Source organism: Macrosteles quadrilineatus, unplaced genomic scaffold (genome assembly GCF_028750875.1).
Source record: "Macrosteles quadrilineatus isolate MER2022 unplaced genomic scaffold, UCM_ALF_1.0 Scaffold_1__1_contigs__length_201487025, whole genome shotgun sequence".
Taxonomy (NCBI): Eukaryota; Metazoa; Arthropoda; class Insecta; order Hemiptera; family Cicadellidae; genus Macrosteles; species Macrosteles quadrilineatus.
The window spans coordinates 49077439-49100280 of NW_026542594.1; the positions used below are offsets into that span (position 1 = coordinate 49077439).

Sequence of the window (22842 nt, forward strand, 5' to 3'; positions counted from 1 at the left end):
TCTGTCGGAAGCTTTTTTGTAGAAAAATTAAAATGTTCTATTTTCAGTTCCAGTTTATTTTTGGTAATGTACTTAGTCAACTCTTTTTTGGATCGAAAAACTTTTCCTTTTGGCGACACCACATGAATATCTATTTTTCCTTTGGATAATCCTGCTTTTCTCACAACTTCTTTTCTTTGCCATCCTTTAGGAACGCTACTCCCATCCAAACAAATCATTTCATAAGTAGATTGTATGTCTTTCAATACAATTAAGAAATTGATATTTTATTTTAAGGGGAAAAATGCAAGTAATATTCTTGCATCTGATTGTTTTAACAATTTTATTTATTTAATAAATTTTTTTTGTTTGAGTAATATTTTTATAAAACAAATCAATTCAATGTGTAAACTTAAAAGTTCAATTTACAGTACACATAACAAGAAGTTGCTGAGATATTGTCAGTAAAGGTAAACAAACTTGCAAGTAATTAGACGGAACTGAACCTTGTCCTTGTCAGAGATAAGCAGTGCCGGCTGTGCCGTTCTCAATATCCTTGTGACCAGTCTTATCATGAGGGATTACCTCATCGGTCAGAATTTATCAATGTTCCAAATAGTTTAGTGTAATCACTCACCCTATTTATCACTTTTCTGTAAGAAGGTATGTAATAATATACTCTTAACACTTTTTTCTTGAGAAAAACACTGTGTAGAGATACAAAACAGACTTTATTAAGGAGCAAAATCACAGATTACTGATACTGTCAGCCATCTTGGATCAAAAAAAAGGCAAGATGTCCCAAATTTACAATCAGGTACTAGTGATGGTCGGATCTGGATATCGGACTACCGGATCCGAGCTAGAACCGGCACCGGAAAAAATTCCGGATCTTGGGCTGGATCCGGTTTTGATGGATCCGATTTTTTCCCGATTTTTTCAATGTCACAGTGCTGTATATTACGACGCCAATGACCTGTATGGCTGGGCAATGTCACAGTATTGTATATTACTATTATTATTAAAATTAAAATTAGTTATATTATTAAAATAAAAAAAAGTATTAAATTAAAAGTAAAAGTATTAAAGTATTAATTAAATTAAAATTAGTTATATTATTAAAATTAAAAAAAGTATTATTCACCAATCATTAATATATTTCTATTCAATGTTGTATTTATTTCACTATTCAGTATTTATGTATTTAATAATCACAACTGCAGAGGCTGATCTACTTGAGTTTTGATAACCGGGAAAAATACCGTAAATCAGTGTTGTATAAGACGGGGAAATTTACGTTTTAAAATCATTGTCACCAATAGCCTACAATCAAGGTTTCCACTCATTAACGGCGTTTTGATGGCTGTTGTATCAAGTAAATAATCACAACTGCAGTGGGTGATTGCGGGTGTTGCTGCTATTCCGGAAGACCTTTACGATTTTGTTGTGATTGTTACAGTGTTTTTTCTGTTAAACTCACTTTTCTAATGTCACTTTCGGTTTCGACTCACCACTATTTCGCTGCCATCATTAGACCATACCGCAAACAGGCCTATGGGCCATCTCCTATTGGTGCGTAGCCTTACCCAACAACACATAACTACATTTCAACCACGATTTTTGGTAACGGTACTTTTCCCAAGAACCAGTGTTAGCGAGAGTCACTTTTACAACACAACACACACAACTTTAAATCTTAGTTATCCCGTGTTGAATCTTTCTTACAGCCGTTTTAAATTTAATTGTTTTCCTTTTAGGTAGGATGTGTTTTGATTTTTCCCTTTGGTGTAGCTAAAATATTACAATCCAAACCAGCCTAGGGTATATACGAATAAGTTTCTGCTTTAATATATACGAATATTAAAGCAGAAACGGAATGGATCATTAACATAAACACATTATGTACTGGCCCGAAGGTAAACACTATTTTTGAATAGCTTACAAACAAGGTTTTCACTCATTGACAGCGCTTCGATGACTGTTGTGTGAAGTAAAAAATCACAACCGCAGTTTGATCGCAGATGTTGCTGCGATCTCAGATGATCATTACGATTTTGTTGTGATCGTAACAGAGGTTTACTCCAATGTGTCACTTTCAGTTTCAACTCACCGCTATTGCACTGCTATCACTGCACCGTACCACTGCCAATTGTCCGTAACCATATTTTGACGTTGGTTTTTGCCGTTTTTGGTACAGTTACTTTTCCTTGGAACCGGTGTTAGCGAGAACCATTTTTAGGTAGTAACACATCACTATTTACAACTTAGTTATTGTTGTTGCTTCTTATTTCTTACAGTCATATTAAATTTAATTGATGTCTTACTGTATTGTGTTTTCTGTCTGGATTCCAAAATGTTATTCCTTGCTATGCAAATTTTAACACATTTGAGTAAAACATTTTTGAGCAAACCATCATCAATTATTTACGCTTTATGTTGATTACATAGCCTATCGATAGTTCCTAGCCTGTTTATTGTAAAATAGGTACCAAATTGTTTTTAGTACTTCATTTTATATAGTATGCAGTCATTTTTACATTATTTCAAGTCATTTTGGTATTATGGAATCATAAATTGTTATTTCAGACGGCATTATCACTGCACGATAAGTAATACGATATGATAACATTTGATGACACTAACTAAGGTTGCAAATGCTTATTTTACATGTACTTTAATTTGGTTACAGCATAGAAAATGACCTGTGTATGTCTGATGTTAATGCATGAGATTGCTTATTTCTCAGTGTACCGCGGAAAAGACAAGAGCACTTTTGTTAATGAAAATTTCAACCAGAATAAATTGTGCATTTGTGAGGTAGTATTTTAACTACTTTATCCAGTGTGGGAAGTCGTTTTCAATTTCACTTTAGGGCTATGCATCATAGATCTATACCAGGGCCGTCGCGTGGGTGGGGAGACCAGGGCGACCGCCCTGGGCGCCGCGGTCAAGGGGGCACCGCGGCAAAAGTAATGCAACAAAATTTAAAAAAGTTAGATGCACATAACGTATTTTGGAAAGTTATGTATAACCAAGAATACTAGTTCTGTTATTCGTGTGTGTAACTGAATGTTGAATATTACGTTGTATGCCTGTATTGAACAAATACATATTATTTGATACCAATCACTTTATTATAATTTGCAATGTTTTCCAAATTAAATATCAATATAGTATTGAATTAAATTTAGTAATAATAGCCTAATTAATCAACTCCACTGTGATGGAAGGCTCTGTCCCAACTTAATTATCTTAATATATTGCAATGTCTTAATTATCTTAATACTGCAATGTCGCGGTTCGCGGTGTTGCTCTGTACACGTAGGTGCCGTACTCTATTTTTATTTCGCCCGACCGGCCGACGGTCGACCTTGGGAACCACCCCTACCCCAATCACTCCTTTCTCCCTCTCCTACGGTTGTGTCCCGTTTGCGAACAGTCCCATTTGCGAACAGGGTAAAATCTGTCCGTTTTGCGAACAACTTTAAGATGTCATAAGTCACCTGTCCGTTTTGCGAACACATATTTGAAACGACCCTTGAAACCTAAGATATTACCTGGAACACGTAGCGATAGCCCTAGTAGCTTTTGAAGTTTGGTAGTTTTTCAACCGCTTTTGTGTTTGATCATTTACTCTATTGGTTTAAACGAAGAATTGTTAGCCAATTTGTCAACAAGATGTATTTAAATTAAACTAAAATATATAACAAATAACATGTTTTACATAATTTGGTTATGTGTAATCAGTTCAAACTCAATGGGATTTAGTGTGTAAAGTGCAAGATCAGGTCAGGTACCTACTCCCGAGAAACCTACTCTTTACACCACATAATAGGGGCAGCCCAGGCCGAGTCAGGGGCAGCTTAGGCCGAAAGTCCGTTTCCCCATAATTATTTGCAAATCTACAGGGAGTAAGCTGTCCAACGACCCATTAATTTATAAAATCGATCCAGTAGAACTGTAGATTTAGTTGTACAAAGATTTTAAAAACTTCTGAATCATTATAAGAGATAGATTTTTGTAATCCTTGGTTTTTTGTAAAAGATACCACGGTTGAGGTCATAGCGGGGGACCTGTTCCCTTGTCAGTATGGCTTCTGAGGAAGTGAAGCAAGAGCTGATTTTAACCACTACTCTCGTAGGGTTGTGCTGCTCGTAACACTCAATGTGCAAGACTCATTTAATTATGCGAGGTGGTCCGATATGCTGGATACTCTGGAGAACACCAGGATACCTTAATGATGTGCCCTACCGAGTCAGTATAAAAGTTGGGCAAAATTTACCAAAACACTTTATAGCGAAGGTGAGGATGAAATAGCTCCTACTGAGCGTCTGCAGGATTTCCTGAGCGCTTCTAGAGCTCTGAGCCATCCACTAAATTTAAATAAATTGATCAGTCAAAGCCGTGACAACTTCATATCAACCCCTGGATTTTTCTCGGCTCCTTCTGAGCACTCCGGGGAAGAAATTTGAGTGTGGCTGGTTCTAGGGGTAGGCCTAGCCTGACTTTGGTGAATACCTACTAGTTTATTCCCCCCCCCCTTGAATTTTCCGTCACAAGTTTTATAAACCCGGGTTAAAATCTAGGCTTAAAAAAAAAAAAAAAAATTCACTGACCTTCTTCTGGAGGTTGTCTATTTCTATCAATTTTTCGAATATCATCTAGTGTGATCCCATCTTTTGAGAACAAACCTCCATGCATAACCTGGAATCAATTAACACAAGGCATATTTACTACTAGCTACAAATTTGTACAAACATACAAAATATTATTTATTTAACAAGGGGTTGGGGATACACTTACATTGAGACTTATGTTTTACAGGGGTCTGGGAGCCATACGGATAACTTTGGGTCAGGTTGGGTAAAAAATGTTAATCTCCGGTTCACAAAAAAATCAGGTTGGATCAAAATCCAGTATCTTTAACGGGTATTGAAAATATCAATTGATATAATGTACAGTAGAACCCCGATTAACCAAAATAAAGGGGGGAGAGCCGTTTCGGATAACCAATTTTTCGGTTAACCCATCATATGCTGAATATAGCCAATTTATTACCACAGTGTGTAGGAAAAATGAATTTAAGACAATGTCTATACAGGGTTGTATATAAAGTCCCGCACGGGCTTAACACTAAAAGTTTGGCTTGGCTTGAAAACAAGCTGCTTGCAAATGTATAATATAGATGACCTGACCCAAGTTTGGCCTGCACCAATCCCTCAGGTACACTGTTGGTCACCCATTAAAGATTTTAATGACCTTGAGACTGCTGGACAGGGGCAACATATACATTTAAAGTTCTAACCAAGCCTTGGTCTTGCTAGATAGATATTAAGACAATTTAACTTACCAGCACTCTTTTGTTCAAACAGTGAGCAAGTGGTAACCAGTTGTAAACTTCTGTGAAGAGTTCTGCCATTTGGGCTGTATATTTTGCCTTAACTTCTCCTTCAAAACCATACATTTGGTTCATAGTCTGGCTTTCATGGTTTCCTACAAACAGATTCTGTTCAAATAAAGTAACGTAATAATAATATAAAATCAATAATATATATATATTTTATTATATATAAATAAAATAACAGTTTTGTCTGTACATTGCGTAGAATCATGCAGTTTATGGTTACTTTTACGTTTCAGAGCCTAAGAAAGCAGAAATGAGTCTTATCTCAATTTCTGTCTGTCTGTCTGTCTCTCTGTCATTCTGTCTGTAACGCCAAAATGTCAATTTACCGGCCTACTCCGAGAAAACTAGAATACCGATCAAGGTTCAAATAATTTTTCTGTATTCACTGGATTGGTCGGTGTCTTTGAATATTAAAATATGGCCTTGCTACTTTGGAAATAACAAACCATCAAAAACACAATTTTATGCGATGTCTATCACATTTTCTCCCAATGTTTACTACATACATCATTTATGAAATAACGAAAAGCTGTTTGGATTAAGATTCTCACTTCTAGCTGTCGATGATATGTTTACATTGAATGTTGTTTACAAATACTGCAACATTTCCAATAACATTTTGTAAGCAAATCGAAAACCATTCATTGAATCAAGTAAGATACCTCAAAAACAACTTTTTGACTTGCATAACGGATTTATTATTTTTTTTATGGGATTTAATTGATTGGAAGTACAACAATGTGTAATTATGTATAAATTAAAATAATCATCATCCAGGTCAGGAACCTGGAGATTCTGTGTCTATCAAATTCTAATCGAGTTTTGATAACCGGGAAAAATACCATAAATCAGTGTTATATAGGACTGGGAAACTTACATTTTTAAATCATCGTCATCAACAGCCTACAATTGAGGATTCCACTCGTTAACGGTGTTTTGATAGCTGTTGGTATGAAGTAAATAATCACAACTGCAGAGGCTGATCTACTTGAGTTTTGATAACCGGGAAAAATACCGTAAATCAGTGTTGTATAAGACGGGGAAATTTACATTTTAAAATCATTGTCACCAATAGCCTACAATCAAGGTTTCCACTCATTAACGGCGTTTTGATGGCTGTTGTATCAAGTAAATAATCACAACTGCAGTGGGTGATTTCGGGTGTTGCTGCTATTCCGGAAGACCTTTACAATTTTGTTGTGATTGTTACAGTGTTTTTTCTGTTAAACTCACTTTTCTAATGTCACTTTCGGTTTCGACTCACCACTATTTCGCTGCCATCATTAGACCATACCGCAAACAGGCCTATGGGCCAACTCCTATTGGTGCGTAGCCTTACCCAACAACACATAACTACATTTCAACCACGATTTTTGGTAACGGTACTTTTCCCAAGAACCAGTGTTAGCGAGAGTCACTTTTACAACACAACACATACTACTTTAAATCTTAGTTATCCCGTGTTGAATCTTTCTTACAGCAGTTTTAAATTTAATTGTTTTCCTTTTAGGTAGGATGTGTTTTGAATTTTCCCTTTGGTGTAGCTAAAATACTACAATCCAAACCAGCCTAGGGTATATACGAATAAGTTTCTGCTTTAATATATACGAATATTAAAGCAGAAACGGAATGGATCATAAACATAAACACATTATGTACTGGCCCGAAGGTAAACACTATTTTTTAATAGCTTACAAACAAGGTTTTCACTCATTGACATCGCTTCGATGACTGTTGTGTGAAGTAAAAAATCACAACCGCAGTTTGATCGCAGATGTTGCTGCGATCTCAGAAGATCATTACGATTTTGTTGTGATCGTAACAGAGGTTTACTCCAATGTGTCACTTTCAGTTTCAACTCACCGCTATTGCACTGCTATCACTGCACCGTACCACTGCCAATTGTCCGTAACCATATTTTGACGTTGGTTTTTGCCGTTTTTGGTACAGTTACTTTTCCTTGGAACCGGTGTTAGCGAGAACCATTTTTAGGTAGTAACACATCACTATTTACAACTTAGTTATCGTTGTTGCTTCTTATTTCTTACAGTCATATAAAACATAATTGATGTCTTACTGTATTGTGTTTTCATAAAATAATCTTTAGTATAGTACTTAGAAACCTACCTCATACTTAAACAATACCATAGTATAACTTTATTTACAAGCAGCTAAATTAATATAATGATTTGTGAAAATGTTAACACAATACAGGGTTATTACAAATGATGTTCCTGATTTTGATTATAAATATTACTGGGTTAATTTGTTTCAAAACTATTTTAATTGGTACCATTGGAAAGAAAAACTCATAAAGTTTCATTTACATTGGTTTGGGTGCATATTAGCTGTTTGTCAAGTCAATTGTTGTAAGTGTTGTGTAAAGGCTGAATTTGAAGGCAGGAAAGCTTTTTGCCAGTTGGAATATTACTAACCAATCTGTTATTAGTGTGCAACGACACTTAAGAACCAGGTTTAACGATTATCCTCCTAGTAACCACTATATTGGCAAGTGTCACTTGAAATTTAAGAGAAATGGCTGCATTTGAATGTTACCTGTAGTAGGGTTGAACTTAACAATGTGCTGCCTGAGATATGGAACGAGCTCGGTGGTCCGAATAATGTCACACCCCTGAACTGGCCTACAAGATCTCCGGACATCACCCCCTGATTTTTTTCTTGTGGGGATACATCAAAGATAAGGCGTACACATCACCATTATCAAGCATACTTGAGATCCAGCAACGAATTACCAAAGCTATCGAAACAATAGACCTAGACACACTTTTCAAAGTCTAGCAAGAGCTTGACTACATTATTGACATCTGTCGTACCACAAGGGGTTTCCGTATCGAGCATTTACAGTTCTGTGTATCTGTGTCAAAACTTTTTGAGTTTTTCAAAAGTTGTAACCATTTTATTTCTTTCTATAACAAATAAAACTATATTTCATGTATGTATGAAATCATGAACATCATTTGTAATAACCCTGTATATATCAAATATGTTGTTGTTTAGTCAAATATATATGGCACATGAATTCACTGTCAGAAAATAGAGTAAACTTACAAAAAATAATTTAATTTGTAATTTATAGTTTAAAAATACGAGCCATTTGTTTTTGCTAAGTTGTCAATGATTGCTTTTTCATTTTCGTAGTTATTGAAATTTGGAACATTCTTTGATTGTGAATTAAAACTTGTCATTTTGTATTGTCATAGGGCGTTGGAATTTATTGGCATAACGAGGTCTGTTTGGGTTTCTTTTGTATAAATTTTGAATAAATGTTTTGAACTACTGTATTTGTTGTAATTTTCAAATCTAAAAAGTCGATTTTGTATTTCTATTGTAAATTTGATTGGTTAGATAATAGATATTGTGTTTAAGTAATTTAAGACCTGATTAAATGTAGTTTCCTTCCCGTTGAAAAGACAAATTACGGCATCTATACCAATATAGTAATTAAATATAGCATATAGTAACTTATATGCTAGTTGTATACTAAATCTGTAAATATAATATTATGATCACAAACTTGATTGGGATGACACGAACTTGAAGTTGTTGACACGAACTTGAGCTTCTAAAATATGTAGGATTGTGTATCCCTTTCTTTTTAACATTAGTTGGTCAGTACTGTTACTGTAAGTAAAATCCCATTTCCCCTATGCCATTACCTATATTCAATTTATTTTCAACTTCCTATTATTATTTAAAAAAAAATCCGGAAACAAGATGATCAATTCCACCTAATGCAGTCTTGGCAATACAAATTCAAATCACAACTGAATGTTTTAGTACTGATGAACACTAGCCTACACAGGCTAGACTGTAGGGAATTACGTTTTTTTAGCGCTACATAACTACTTTCTGATATTTAGTTAGTTATTTACTTGGTTACCTATATTAATACTGAAAACTGTACTCCTGGCGAGTATATTTTTTCCATGGTATATATATTTCTCTTTTCTAAAAGGTAAGTTAAACAATGTGTAGGCCTATATACATACATATTGTTCCAGGGTACCAGAAGGGCTACAGAAAACATACATTGTTAGTATGTAATACCTTTGACATCCAATAGTCAATGGTAATACATACAGCCAAATTGCATAACAGGGGTTCTCCTTTATAAAAATATCTAATACAGACTACAAAAATATATCTTTTGAGGTTACAGTATTTATTCCAACGATTTTCAAAAATGTAATATTTCAACTACAACTACCTATAAATCTTGTCTTGTTAATAAACACAAACGTGCATTTTAGTGAATAATTGGAAGACGCTAATCGGTGGTGAGAGTTTCGTAATATAAAAAGGTTTTGCATAACGTAGCACTTTTAAATTTAAATAGCCTATTTAATTTTTATCCTATACGATTAGAATATACATTTATGATAAGACTAGCAGAGTACCCGTCCTTCGTCCGGTGTTGACGTATGTTTAAATGTTGCTTTTTGAAATCTGAAATGAAAAACAGTGTAAAATAAGATTCAATTCCAATAAATGTACCTATCAAAAACTTTTAACTTACTAATTACATAAAAAAACATTTTCAAACAATAAAACAAATAAAAAACTCAAAGCTTTTACCTACTTTTAAATGATAAAATAAAACATAGACAAACAATAATTTACAACATCTAGTTAATATTATGGTTTGAATGAAAAGAAACATGTGATCTTGCTTCTAAAAAGCATTGCTCACTTAGCATTGATTATAAAAATATCTCATTATATACTATGTGAACAAACAAAAACATTAACGCTCTTACTACTAAAACAAACAGAAGTATTCTTAGCCCTACTAATTATAGCTCCTACTATTCATGCACCAAAGGCAAGTGCATAATAAAATGACTCTTATTAATTACAAAATAATTAATAAATGCACGCATATTAACAACACAAAATCTAATTCATGAATGTTTACAAAACAAAAAACAATAGAAAAACATATGATAGTAAAAGTAGGTATAAATGAATTATTAACAGTCTTAGAGAAGACATAACAGTCTCCCCCACTATTTTGAACTTGCAGTGTATTATTATGAAAGCACAAAGTCCTTGTATCGGCCCGGCATTTGCCTTTGTCGCCTTGATCTCTCTTGATTCTCAGGAATATGGCCATTGTTTGTCTCTGCTTCCTGAACTTCTGGAACCTCTGAATTGTTTTCTTTGGAAGTTGGCGGTTTTTCGGGAATTGGTGGTCCTTCGGGAGTTGACGGTCCTCCGGGATTTGATGTCCTTACGGCAGTTGATGGTCTTTCAGGAGCTGACGGTCTTTCAGGATTATCTAATTGATTATAAGGAGTAGCAGCCGTAGTGTTTCCTTTGGTGCTGTGTTTAGAAGCCCGTGGAACATCAAATATGTGGATTGGTCCAGCCCTAACAACCTTTGGTTTTGGTATCAAAGTAGACCGCAATTGATCAATGTGTCGTTTTATGAGTCGGCCTGACGTATCAAGGGAAACTAGATAGTGTCGAGTTCCCAACTTTTTATTTACCTCTCCAAACTCCTAAACGTTCTTGTTGTTCATGAAGAGACGAACCTGAACTCTCTCCCCCTCATTGAATGAACGTGCAGAAGGAGCATTTCTAGTTGAGGCTTTTTGTATGTTAGGAAAAATGGCATCCATTCGTATTCTTAACTTCCTGTGGAGGTAAAGTTCAGCGGGTGATTTGCCACATGCTAGAGGAGTTGCTCGGTACCGCATTAAGATCTTCTGGACCTTTATTGCCATTGGTATGTTTTCCGAAGCTGTGGACTTCAGGCGGTTCTTCAATGTTTGAACAGAGCGTTCTGCTAAGCCGTTTGTTGCTGGGTGTCCTGGAGATATGAATTTCTGGAAAACGCCATGCAATTTGCAATAAGCTTGGAATATATCACTTTGAAAAATTGAGGCGTTGTCAGATACCATAACATTCGGGTAGCCGTGTGTAGCAAAGATCTGTTCAAGTAGATGTATGGTATTGGAGCTGGATGGTGCATCTTTGATTACTTTTATCTCCGTCCATTTTGATCTAGCATCAATACATAGGAGGAAGTTGAAGCTTTGAAACGGTCCTGCGTAGTCAATGTGTATTCTTTCCCAGTTCTCTTTTGGGATTTCCCACGGGTGGTTGGGAGCTTTGGGTGGATTTGACCGTGTTAGTGCACAATTTTCACATCCTTTCACAAGATGCTCAATGTCCTTGTCAATATTTGGCCAGTAAACATAGCGCCGTGCTAGCTGTTTCATTTTTGTGATTCCAAGATGACTTTCGTGAAGTTCATTTAGAATCTTGTTTCTAAGTAGTGATGGAATGTTAACTCTTTCTCCCCGGAAAATAATGTTTTCGACCAACGTAAAATCAGAATCAGTTGAATTGGTGAGTAGGTCTTTCAAAATCTTAGAGAGAACTGGATCTTTGGCTGTCTCGTTCTTAATGATTTCAGCTGTGATTTCATGGCTTGAAATTTGAAAAATAACTTGGCTGCAGATTTGGTGTAACTCTTTTCCGATTTTCTTGTCTTTAGTAGAGTGAGTCTGTGTAAGAGGAGCTCTCGAAAGACAATCCACGTTTTTATTTTCCATGCCCTTTTTGAACACCAACTTGTAATTGAAACCTGACAGATATGATGCATATCTGAGTAAACGAGCTGAAGTCATTTGTGGTAAAGCCTTGTCATGTCTGAAGATCCTAGATATGGGCTGATTATCTGTTACAAGTTGAAATTGAGTCCCGAATAAGTAATAATAGAAGTGGGAGACACCAAAAACTATGGCCAATGCTTCCCGGTCTAGTTGACAATAGTTACATTCGGCATCAGTGAGTGAACGTGAGGCGTAAGCAATTGGTCTCTCAGTACCATCTATTAAGTGGCTAAGAACTGCAGCTAGTCCAGTAGGTGAAGCGTCTGTGGTGAGGACTATTGGTAGTTTTGGATCGAAAGGTACGAGTATCCTGTTACTGCAGAGCTCAGTTTTGATTCGTTGAAAAGCCTTTTCACATTCTGGTGTCCATTCCCATTTCTTATTTTTGCGTAACAAACGTCGCAAAGGAAAAGTGACAGTTGAAGCATCTGGAAAGAAACGAGAGTAGTAAGAAACCATTCCTAAGAATCGTCGTAATTCTTCAACTTTTGATGGACGTGACATTTCTTTAACAGCTTGAACTTTGGTAGGAGATTTCTTTATTTTGTTTAACTCCACCACTCGTCCTAGATATTCTATTTGTTCTTGAAAAAATGAACACTTCTGTTTGTTTATGTGTAAGTCAAAATCTGAGAGTCGTTGAAGACAGGCCTATAGATTTCTTTTGCACTCATCCATTGTTGAGCCATGGCAAATTATGTCATCAAAGTAGGCCTCGGTTTTAGGCAATCCCTTCAAAATTTGTGTAAGAATTCGGTTGAATTCAGAAGGTGCTGTCTTTATTCCGAAACTTAGACGATTGACACGATATGTTCCACGGTGTGTTGACATTGTCTGGATAATACTGGACTCTTCGTCGACCTTGAGGTGCAGATAAGCTTTGTACAGATCAAGTTTGCAAAAGTAACGAGATCCTCTCAAACTATCGAGTACATCGTCAATTTTTCGAATAGGATGGTTTGCCTGGACTATTTGTTCATTCACACCACATTTGTAGTCGACACAGAGACGAACACTTCCATCTGCCTTAGGTATCACGACTAGTGGTGACCCCCAATCACTTGACGTAACAGGCGAAATGATTCCTTCATTTTCAAGTAAATCTAGTTCCTTGTTGACCTGATCTATAAGAGCATGAGGTACGTTCCGTTCACGATTGAAAATAGGCTTTGCTCCTGATCGAAGATGTAATGATACTGTAAAGTTTGGAACGCATCCAATTTTTGGCTCGAAAATTGGCGCAAATTTTTCAAACAGTTCCTCAACTGAATTTACTGGTTGTAATTGAAGGGTAGTAGCTGGTCGGTTCATTTCAGCGTCAATTTCACACAGTTCAATACCCAGTCCTCGGATCCATTGGCGCCCTAGAAGTGCATCATGACCTGAAGGGACAATGTGAAGGTCACCTTTGAACTGTTTACCCTTGTATGATACAGAAACTGATACCTTTCCCTCTGGTTTGATTATGTCTCCAGAGTAAGAAAGGAAAGCTAGTCTTGATGATTCTACAGGTACGTTCAGATGTATACGTTCAAAGTCATTCTTCGCAAGGAGAGAAAATTTAGCCCCACTGTCAACTTCAAAACATTGTAATCTTCCATTTATAGTGACAGAAACAATGTAATTGTCTGAATCAAATCCAACTTCAAATAAATCTACGACATCAAAGTTCTGGTAGATCGAATCAATTTTGTGCACTCCGTAATCAGAAGAGTCGTCACTAGAATAATCGTCATCATTTGAACCTGAATGTCGGTTGTTGGTTGAATTTAACTTCGATGTTGATTTCTTAGTCCTTGACATCAGTGTAGTTATGCAGACCGCAGAGACATGTCCTCGTTTTAAACACTCCCCACATTGGAGTTTATACTTGTGTCTGTTACAATTTGCAGCAATGTGTTTGTTACTTCCACATCTAAGACAGAGGCCTTCTATTCCGAGGGCATTGAAGTCAGGTCTTTTGTCATTTGAACGTTGTTTCCAGTTGAGAGATGTCTTGTTGGATGAGCGATTGTTAGAGAACTGGTGGGATCGTCTGGAAGACCTTGTAATTTTGTGCACTCCAGCCGAATCCATATTAAAGTTGTTAGAACATGCATGTTGGTGAAATTCCTTGCTTTCAACCTTTGATGCTTCAAGGGCAATAGCTTTCTCTAGAATGTCATCAAACTTTGTGTAAACGGATTGTAAAAGGTGTTCCCTAAGCCAATTGTCCTTCAATCCTCGTATGAACTGTGCCCGCAAGAAAACATCAGCAATTGACACAGATGTTCCACATTCATCGTTGGAACATTCAACTGCAAATTCACATTCTTAAAGATCACGTCTGAGGTCAGCCACAAACTCTGAAATTGACTGGTTTTCTTTTTGAAAGATATTTAAGAAATAATGTTGAGCAACAACAACACTTTTCTTTGGAATCAATAGTTTCTTGAAGTCATTCAACAGAGTTTCATAATCTAATGATTTGAGTGGCTTGTCTGGGCCCAAAAATGCAGATAGGTTGTTATAATGTTCACTACCTATAGAATTACACAAGAGCTGAGCAATTTTCTTCTTATCAGTCAAACCTTTCATTGTATAATAGTTTTCGAAACGTTCTAAATAGCTGGTAAACTTTTCTTGTTTGGCATTGAAGTTTTCGAATGTAGCAACATTTGACATTGTAGATTGACAGCTTTCTTCTCTAGGTTTTCCAATTGATGTAACAATTGTTTGAATTTGAGCTTGAAACATGTTTGACATCTCACGTACAAGTGCTTTTTAGCGAATTTCCCATATAGGGAATAAGCTATTACCGTAGTACTCATGGTAAGACCTGGACGCGGGACCGATTTTGTTTTTCGTTTTGAGGTCCCTAGAGGCCAAAAACACCATCCGTTCAAATTCATATATATATATATATATATTTATATATATATATATTTATATATATATGTGTCCGTTAGCACGATAACTCGAGCAAAAATGATCCGATTTTGATGAAATTTGGTAAAAACGTGTAAACCTACGTTTATTCGAACGAGTTCGCGATTCAGCATGATCGGACCATGGGAACGGGGGTTTACGGGGGGTTTTATGGGGTAAAAATAGGTTTTTCCCATTTTTGACCCAAAAACATAAAATTTAGCAATTTCTTTCCAAACCATTTTGTAGAGCTTAAAAAAACAAATAATTTAGTATATTGAAGCGTTATTATGCGCCTAATGGTTACGGAGAAAATTCCAAAAAATTGTAAATTTAAAATTCCCATGTTATTCTTATGGAGAATAAGTAAACTGTTGTAGTTTGCTTGTTTATGAACATATTTTGATCAATTTTGGAAAATGTTTTTATTTCTTACTAACTATTAACATTTTACAAAAAAAACAAAGTTTTACCCTCCCTGATGCAGCAAACCTAAGTACTTGTTCAACTAATTCTATTTAAATCGGGAATAAATGTTATATTTTTAAGTAGACATTTCAGTGTAAAAATCAAATCAGTCAAATGGAAATTCGCTTAGTCTGCAGGTTTGCTGCGGCGGGGGTATATTGTTGTTCATTGAATGTGTTTAGAAGTAAGGTAAACTGTTGTGCATCCATTATAGTTTGAACTGTATAAAATATTAATGTATCTTGAAACTAGAAATTGAATGTAATTTTGAAAAGTAAATGTGTTGAATTTTTCAGTGGCTAGTTGATTTTCACACTCGTCGCCAATTAAAATGACTCTTATTAATTACAAAATAATTAATAAATGCACGCATATTAACTCAACACAAAATCTAATTCATGAATGTTTACAAAACAAAAAACAATAGAAAAACATATGATAGTAAAAGAAGGTATAAATGAATTATTAACAACAGTCTTAGAGAAGACATAACACATAATAACTTGGTTTTTTATTGTTGTTGTTTTTAAATTGAAATATTTGTATATCAGCTTAGAATTAGGAAATTTAACGTCATTCAAACAATGTTTATGTCGAGGGTAGGTTAAGTTAAGAGGAACTTGGTTGAAAATATACATATCATGACCATGAAATGCTCATAAAAAGTTATTCATTGAATAGAATGTGAAATCTACAGAAAGTGCCAAAAGTTATAATATAGATAGGTAGTAGCTACCTCTGGATTAGAAAACATCATAACTAATCCATGGGTAGTAATATGAAATGATGATTTAAAAATTTGTGAAAAGGCAAATGGTGTAAACAATATTTCTCTCAAAATGGCAAAAATATACAATTAATTATCTCCTTGAGAAAAAGTTTCAATTTTTAAGGTGTGTACCCTACTCTAAACACATGTTAATTGTTCAAAAATTTTAAAATGATTCAAGTAAATGTGAACTTTATAATTTCACTATTTTTTACACCAAAATCTTTCAATACAATTATTCACATTAGCGAAATTTTTAATAATTAATTAGGGTTAGATACAACAACAGATATACAATCTCACTTATTTAATAAAATCAATTATCAATGAACCATCAAATATAAGAATAAATAAACATGTCACATGATTGTAGAGAATATTATATGCCTATTTATAAACCAGCTGTGGAATTGTGAATTAATGTGGTTTGACAGTTCAGCTTGTTTACATTTGGGTGGCATAGCAAATTGCAAACGTTGTATGTGTTCTCATGGCAGCCATGGAGACCAATCAATATTTACTTTTAAAATCCTCACCTCAAAACTTTTAAAGCCAAAGGGGCAAAGCCCACGGTCAGTATCAAAGTGTGAATAGCCTAGTCCTATAAAGGTCCTTGGTATGGTAGCCATATTTTTGTATAGTTTAAGCCCAGTCAGTTCAGTAGTTTATGCGCCTATTAGTAACAAACATACAGACAGACACCACTAGATTTTTATATAATGGTATAGATTGATTGCTGTTTGAGTCAAACAGCTGAAAAACATAAATATTTTAAAATGTTAAACATGTGCTCTACAAAATGTAGCGTAGATCAAAAAGGTGTTTGTTCGCAAGTCTGTATACTTTTGATAACATTAACATTAACAAATCTATTTCAGTCAAATTTGGTTAATAACTTTTGTGAAATCCTACATTTTTTATCGAGCTCTTAAATCAACAATTTCGTACTATGGAAATATGAATTGAGGGAAAACGGGGTTTTGGATTTTTTTATTTATATTCGTTACAGACAGTTAATGAATCTAATCAAAAGAATAGTCCCTGCTCGTATTGATTCATTGTACTTGTTTACTGCCGATGAAATAACCAATATTTATACAATCAATATTCAAAAGTAGGCCTAAAAAGCAGATATTCTGATAATGTCTTTAAATATTAGCTTTGTATTCTACAAGCAAAAAGACAACAATTAACGTGCGGGAGACTACCTGACTAATGGTAGAACGAAACTTGTTCGCAAACGGGACTCCTTCCCAGGTACCTCACCCCACAGCCAAAAATTTGTTTGCAAACGGGACTGTTCGCAAATGGGACGACACCTCTCCTACGGCAGTCTCAGCTGAGCTGCCAGCTTAATTTGATGAGTGATTAAGGGTGCGCTTTACCTCAGCTCGGGCTTCAGTAGCTATGTTTCACCATTGGACAGCGCTTGCAGACGTTTCCAAGATTACTGTTTTAGAATTAACAAATAATGATAGCTACGCACTCTAAACGGCTTATAGTAGTACAAAGAACAATCTATAGTTCTGCGTTTTTCAAATGTTCAAAAAACTTTTTTTTATAAGTTAAGGCTAGTTGAAAAGACCCTTTTTTCTTATACTACAACTCAAGTTTATAAGGTGCGTATTTAAAATAATTGAAATATAGAAACAAAGAACTATAGAAAATTTCATCCTCTTTAATATGAGACCTTAACTTTGATTCTACCTTCAATGTAGCAGGTGAAAACAGAAATCTTGCAAACCCTTGCATTCGGTTGCGCGTCAGGGGTAAAGCGCGCCCTTAAGAGTTATTTACATTTAATGTTTAGGAACTCATATCTAAATGTGATAATGTGGTTTTCTTTTATTCTGTATAAAAATTCTATTCAGAGTAGGTTTGGTTTGAGGTTTTGCATACATTGCATCAATTTCAATTTGCTCTGTATTAATTAATAACATATACAATATAGTACTTTTTATACATTTTAACATTTTCAGCTACATTAATTGGGATTTGGTTATCATCAATTAAAAAAGATTTTCATACAAAATTTAAGTAATTTATCCATAATAATCAATCCCTGATTCCTGACTCTAGTATTTTTTTAAGGTGATTCAATTCCTTTAGGTGTCTGTTTTTGGAGATTAAAACAAAGATAGTGACATAATCACTCATCGGGTGTTGGGGGGGGGGCCTGGCAACATCCCGCCCCGGGCGCCAAAAACCACGCGACGGCCCTGATCTATACAGCTGTTTTTTTTAGTTTAATCAATCAATGTAAAATATAGACTAACAAGATTTATATCCAGGTGACATTTAATTGCTAAGCATTTGTTTTGGCTTGAAACTGTCAGGTAGGTATTGTATTTGCGAAGGTTTATGTGTATTCCTATAATAGTTTTGCCTGCATATCTGGAAAAATGCACACTCAATATGCAACAACTGCTGTTCTGAGAAAGTTTCAACTAACTACAAGATCCCCATCATTAGAACACACAGCTAGTACTATAAATAATAATGTAATAATAAAGTAAGTAAACAATTTTTTAAATTTTAGTAGCAGATTACAGTTTTTGAATAACTTAATATCCTTGGTACCTAGTAATAATATCTCTGTGCTCAGTTAAATATAGTTTCATGTATGGCAATACAGTCTTTACCTCTAGCCATATAAAATGAGTCCGGGTAGAGCAGTTTGAATCCAAAGAGGACAAAGATGCATTCAACCGAGAATGATCCTCTATCAACAAAATCACCATTGAAGAGCTGAAAATTTGGTTAAGGATCACGGATTATTCCAAATATGGTACTAATAATTGTCGATTTAGGTTAATAGGTTAAAAGATGTAACCGATTAGTCGTCTTTTATTTTTGCCGTATGTCAAAAGTAATTATGCAACTTTTCATTGCAAAGAGTAATCATTTATGGTTAGTGTAGTACTGTATTATTTTTAAACAGTTCCTATTCCATTCTTGCTTTTTTAATCACCATAAGCCCATTTGTAATTATTTTTGGGACTCGAGAATCAAAATTCCTGGATTCGACCATTACTAGTCGAGTTAGTGAGGTTTTCCTGCACTTCCACAACAGTCAAAGTATATGTGCAAAAAAGTTGTTTCCTTCATTAACAAACACCTGCAGCTGACAGGCCTTTTAAAACAAAAGTTTAAAAGTTAGCTTATAGAGTCTGCCTTGTATTCATATTTACCTTTGGTAAAACATGTACAGATAGCGTCTTGCAAGTATAAGTTATTAAATGGCAGTAAAAATCCAAATTCTATATTATAATATAAAGAGGTTATTATCAATAATACCACAGCCACCTCTAATACAAGGCCGCGGCGAGCGAAAAGTGGCAACGTTGCATCCGTGTCTTGGTGCGCGGCCGTCTTACCATTACAGTGAATGGAGGAGTCGCGTACTCTACGTACATAATCGCGTTTCTCCTACCCTTAATAATTAGTAATGACATTGAACTTGTTACTACAGCATGCCAGATAGATGTGATGTGCTTGGATGCAAGAATAATTACGAAAGCTCAATTAAATACCCCCGCCGCAGCAAACCTGCCGTCTAAGCGAATTTCCATTTGGCCGAATTGATTTTCAATTGATCTATTTAAATAACATTATTAGGTTTAACGAGTACCTAGGTTTGCTGCTACAAGGAAACTAATAAAGTAGTGTGTTTATAGTAAAATATTGATAGCTTACTATAAAATAAATAAATTTGCCAAGTTTGATCAAAATATATCCATAAACAAGCAAACTACAACATTTTACAATATTCTCCATAAGAATAACATGGGAATTTTAAATTTCCCATTTTTTTAGTTTTCTCCGTAACCAATAACCGTACAAAAACACTTTGATATACTGAATTGTTTGTCTTTTTAAGCTCTTTAAGAAGGTTTAGAGAAAAATTGGGAAATTTTGTGTTTTGAGGGTAAAAAGTGAGAAAAACCAATTTTTACCCCATAAAACCCCCCATAAAACCCTGTTCCCATGGTCCGATCATGCTGGATCGCGAACTCATTCAAGTTTATCCCGCCTTACACCTTCAAACCAAATTTCATCAAAATCGGATAAAAATTACTCAAGTTATCGTGTTCACGGACACATATATATATATATAAATCTATAAAATTAAAACATATATAACAAAGTACCCTTTTAGTAATTATTTTATTTTATTTTTCATGACTAAAAGTAATAATTACTAAAAGGGTACTTTGTTATATATGTTTTAATTTTATTATATTAGTAGCCCTAAAAATGCAAGAAAATAATAATATAAATCTATATATATATATATATATATATATATATATACCTATATATATATATATATATATATATATATATATATATATATACATATATAAAAATTTGAACGAATGGTGTTTTTGGCCTCTGGGGACATTAAAATGAAAAAGTAAATCGGTCCCGGGCCTAAGTCTTACCATGAGACCTACGGTAATAGCTACTTCCCTATAGGGAAATTCGCTAAAATGAATAATACATACAGTATTCTAAGATTCTAAGTGATGCGCCGCGTAAGAAACAATGGCTTCCTGCTATTCTTCGGTCAAATTAGACATCTTTAAACAATTCTCGTTTTTGTATAAAAAATGTTCACGAATATGAACTTTGATTTGTAAAAAAATGTAAGAATAAGACAATGATTCGTGTAAATATAGACGCGAGAAGCGAGTTGTAGGTATAATATTGCCGTACTATTTCCTTATTTATTTGTCTATTTTATTGATCAAAGCTGTTGTTAAGTGAATAAAATAACTTAAATAACTAGCACTTTGAAGAAATAAACCGGCGTTTCTGTTAAGTAGGCCTACTAGTATAAAATATGTACTACACCATCTAACAATAAAAGCATCATAGTCTCCGACTCCAGTCTGAATGTTGATGTGATAAAACAATTCTATTAATATTGAAGAAAGCCATATGGAGGCCTATCCTCTGAAATCGTTTACAAAATGAAATACGTTTGCTTGGTAATAATTATTCAAAGAAAATAAATTATTTAGTCAGTATGCCTTCAAAATGAAAACTTTAAATTTTGTTGTCGCTAACTTATGGATTCCTCAGGTAGACTAAAAAATAATATTTCTATTGAAAATTGAAAATTAATTTTATCTGAACAAATTGTTAGATGTTAGTTTCTACAAATCCCAAAGTCTCTACAAATATTGAAGTGGCAATAAGTTAGTCCTTCTGTATTACCATTCTTGGTATAGTAGCTATATTTTGTAAAATTTAAGTCCAGTCTGTCTAGTAGTTTTTACTATGTTGAATAACACACATACAGACACCATGAGATTGTTATATAATATAGTATAGATTATCAAATTAACAAAGGAAATATGTAAAGTACATCTATTTCCACATTCATCGTACTTACAATACGATATATGCGACCAAAAACATTTCGTTTGTATATTTTTAGTTTTAGACATATTGTGGTATGTTGCAATTTTTCATAAAATAAAAACCTTGATTCTAATTTGTCTATTTTACCATACCCTAAATCAAATAAAATATGTAATTTAAATACTTTCATTCATTGATACAGAGCAGCAATACTCTCATTGATGTTTATAGCCTAGCACGAGTGCCGGACGCAGGCAGCGGGTAAATGCGGCGTTGCCAGTTCGAACGTCACGGCCTTGTATTAGAGGTGGCTGTGATAATACTCATGAAAATGTACAAAGGATACATAAGGATTTGTTGGTGATGGAAGTCCATTCAACTCAAAAATGTTCATGAGATCGTAGAACTGTCCATGAATATCCCCGCACACAGTGAATTTGTTGTCATCCCCAATGGTGACATCAACTAAGGAAGGCAAACCCATGAATAACTGTTTCACATCCAAGAGAATCTGAAAAAGATACAATCATGTACAACTTTCTTGCCACTCTAATCTGTTTTTGGACTTTCCAGTTTCCACACATGTATGTACTCCTAGAAAACAACGGTTTTCCACCTGCTTAACCATCTTATCTTTCATTACATACCACCATTGACTATTGGATACTGAAGTAGACATCCCATGTATATGGACCAACTGTCAGACATTTTCTTTATTAAAAAAGAACGTAGTTGTGTGACCCAGTAACAGAGTACGCAAATGTCTAAAATTCTATTTTCTCCCTTTTTTTGTTGCTGACGTAGAGTAGAAACTTAATGGAGGCTACCGTTACCTGATAAGTGCTATTGCAGAGTAGTCTCAGCGGCCCGAACTACTGCACCTTGGGCATGTCGGTAAGGCAGTGTGGTTGTTTTTTAATATTGCGTTCATTGTAGGTTGTAAAATGTCATTTTTGTTAATGAAATTTCTTTGTTCGAACTTGGTTTTGATGTTTTATAATTAATTTCTTATTACTAAATGATTCAAAGGTCCTCGGAGGCCCACTGCACTACCAACCGACTAAATCGACCCAAGCGTCAGAGGCAAGAACTACGTCGCCAAAATCGGTAACAGCTATAATGATTATTTGTCTCCCAGGGTGTCTAATTTATTTCCATTTTTAAACTCAAGACTAATTCCAGACTTTTCAATACTAATTCCAGATTTTTCAAGAATTAGTTTTGTCCACCAAAATGTATCGATTCTCAATTCTTGATAACGATAGCAATTTTGATAGCTTAACAAAATGTTCTAAATAATT

General features: G+C 34.6%; 1 protein-coding gene across 1 annotated transcript in view; it reads right to left on the bottom strand.

The window, feature by feature from the left end:
* Window positions 1–22842, bottom strand: part of LOC128982961 (serine/threonine-protein phosphatase 5) — a 161350-nt gene that overhangs the window by 77240 nt on the left and 61268 nt on the right. The window contains exons 5-8 of the mRNA XM_054402071.1: window positions 21888–22052; window positions 18814–18919; window positions 5330–5472; window positions 4596–4683 (exon numbers count right to left, since the gene is read on the bottom strand). Coding sequence (XP_054258046.1) covers window positions 4596–4683; window positions 5330–5472; window positions 18814–18919; window positions 21888–22052 — 502 coding nt within the window. The remainder of the gene's footprint in view (window positions 1–4595; window positions 4684–5329; window positions 5473–18813; window positions 18920–21887; window positions 22053–22842) is intronic.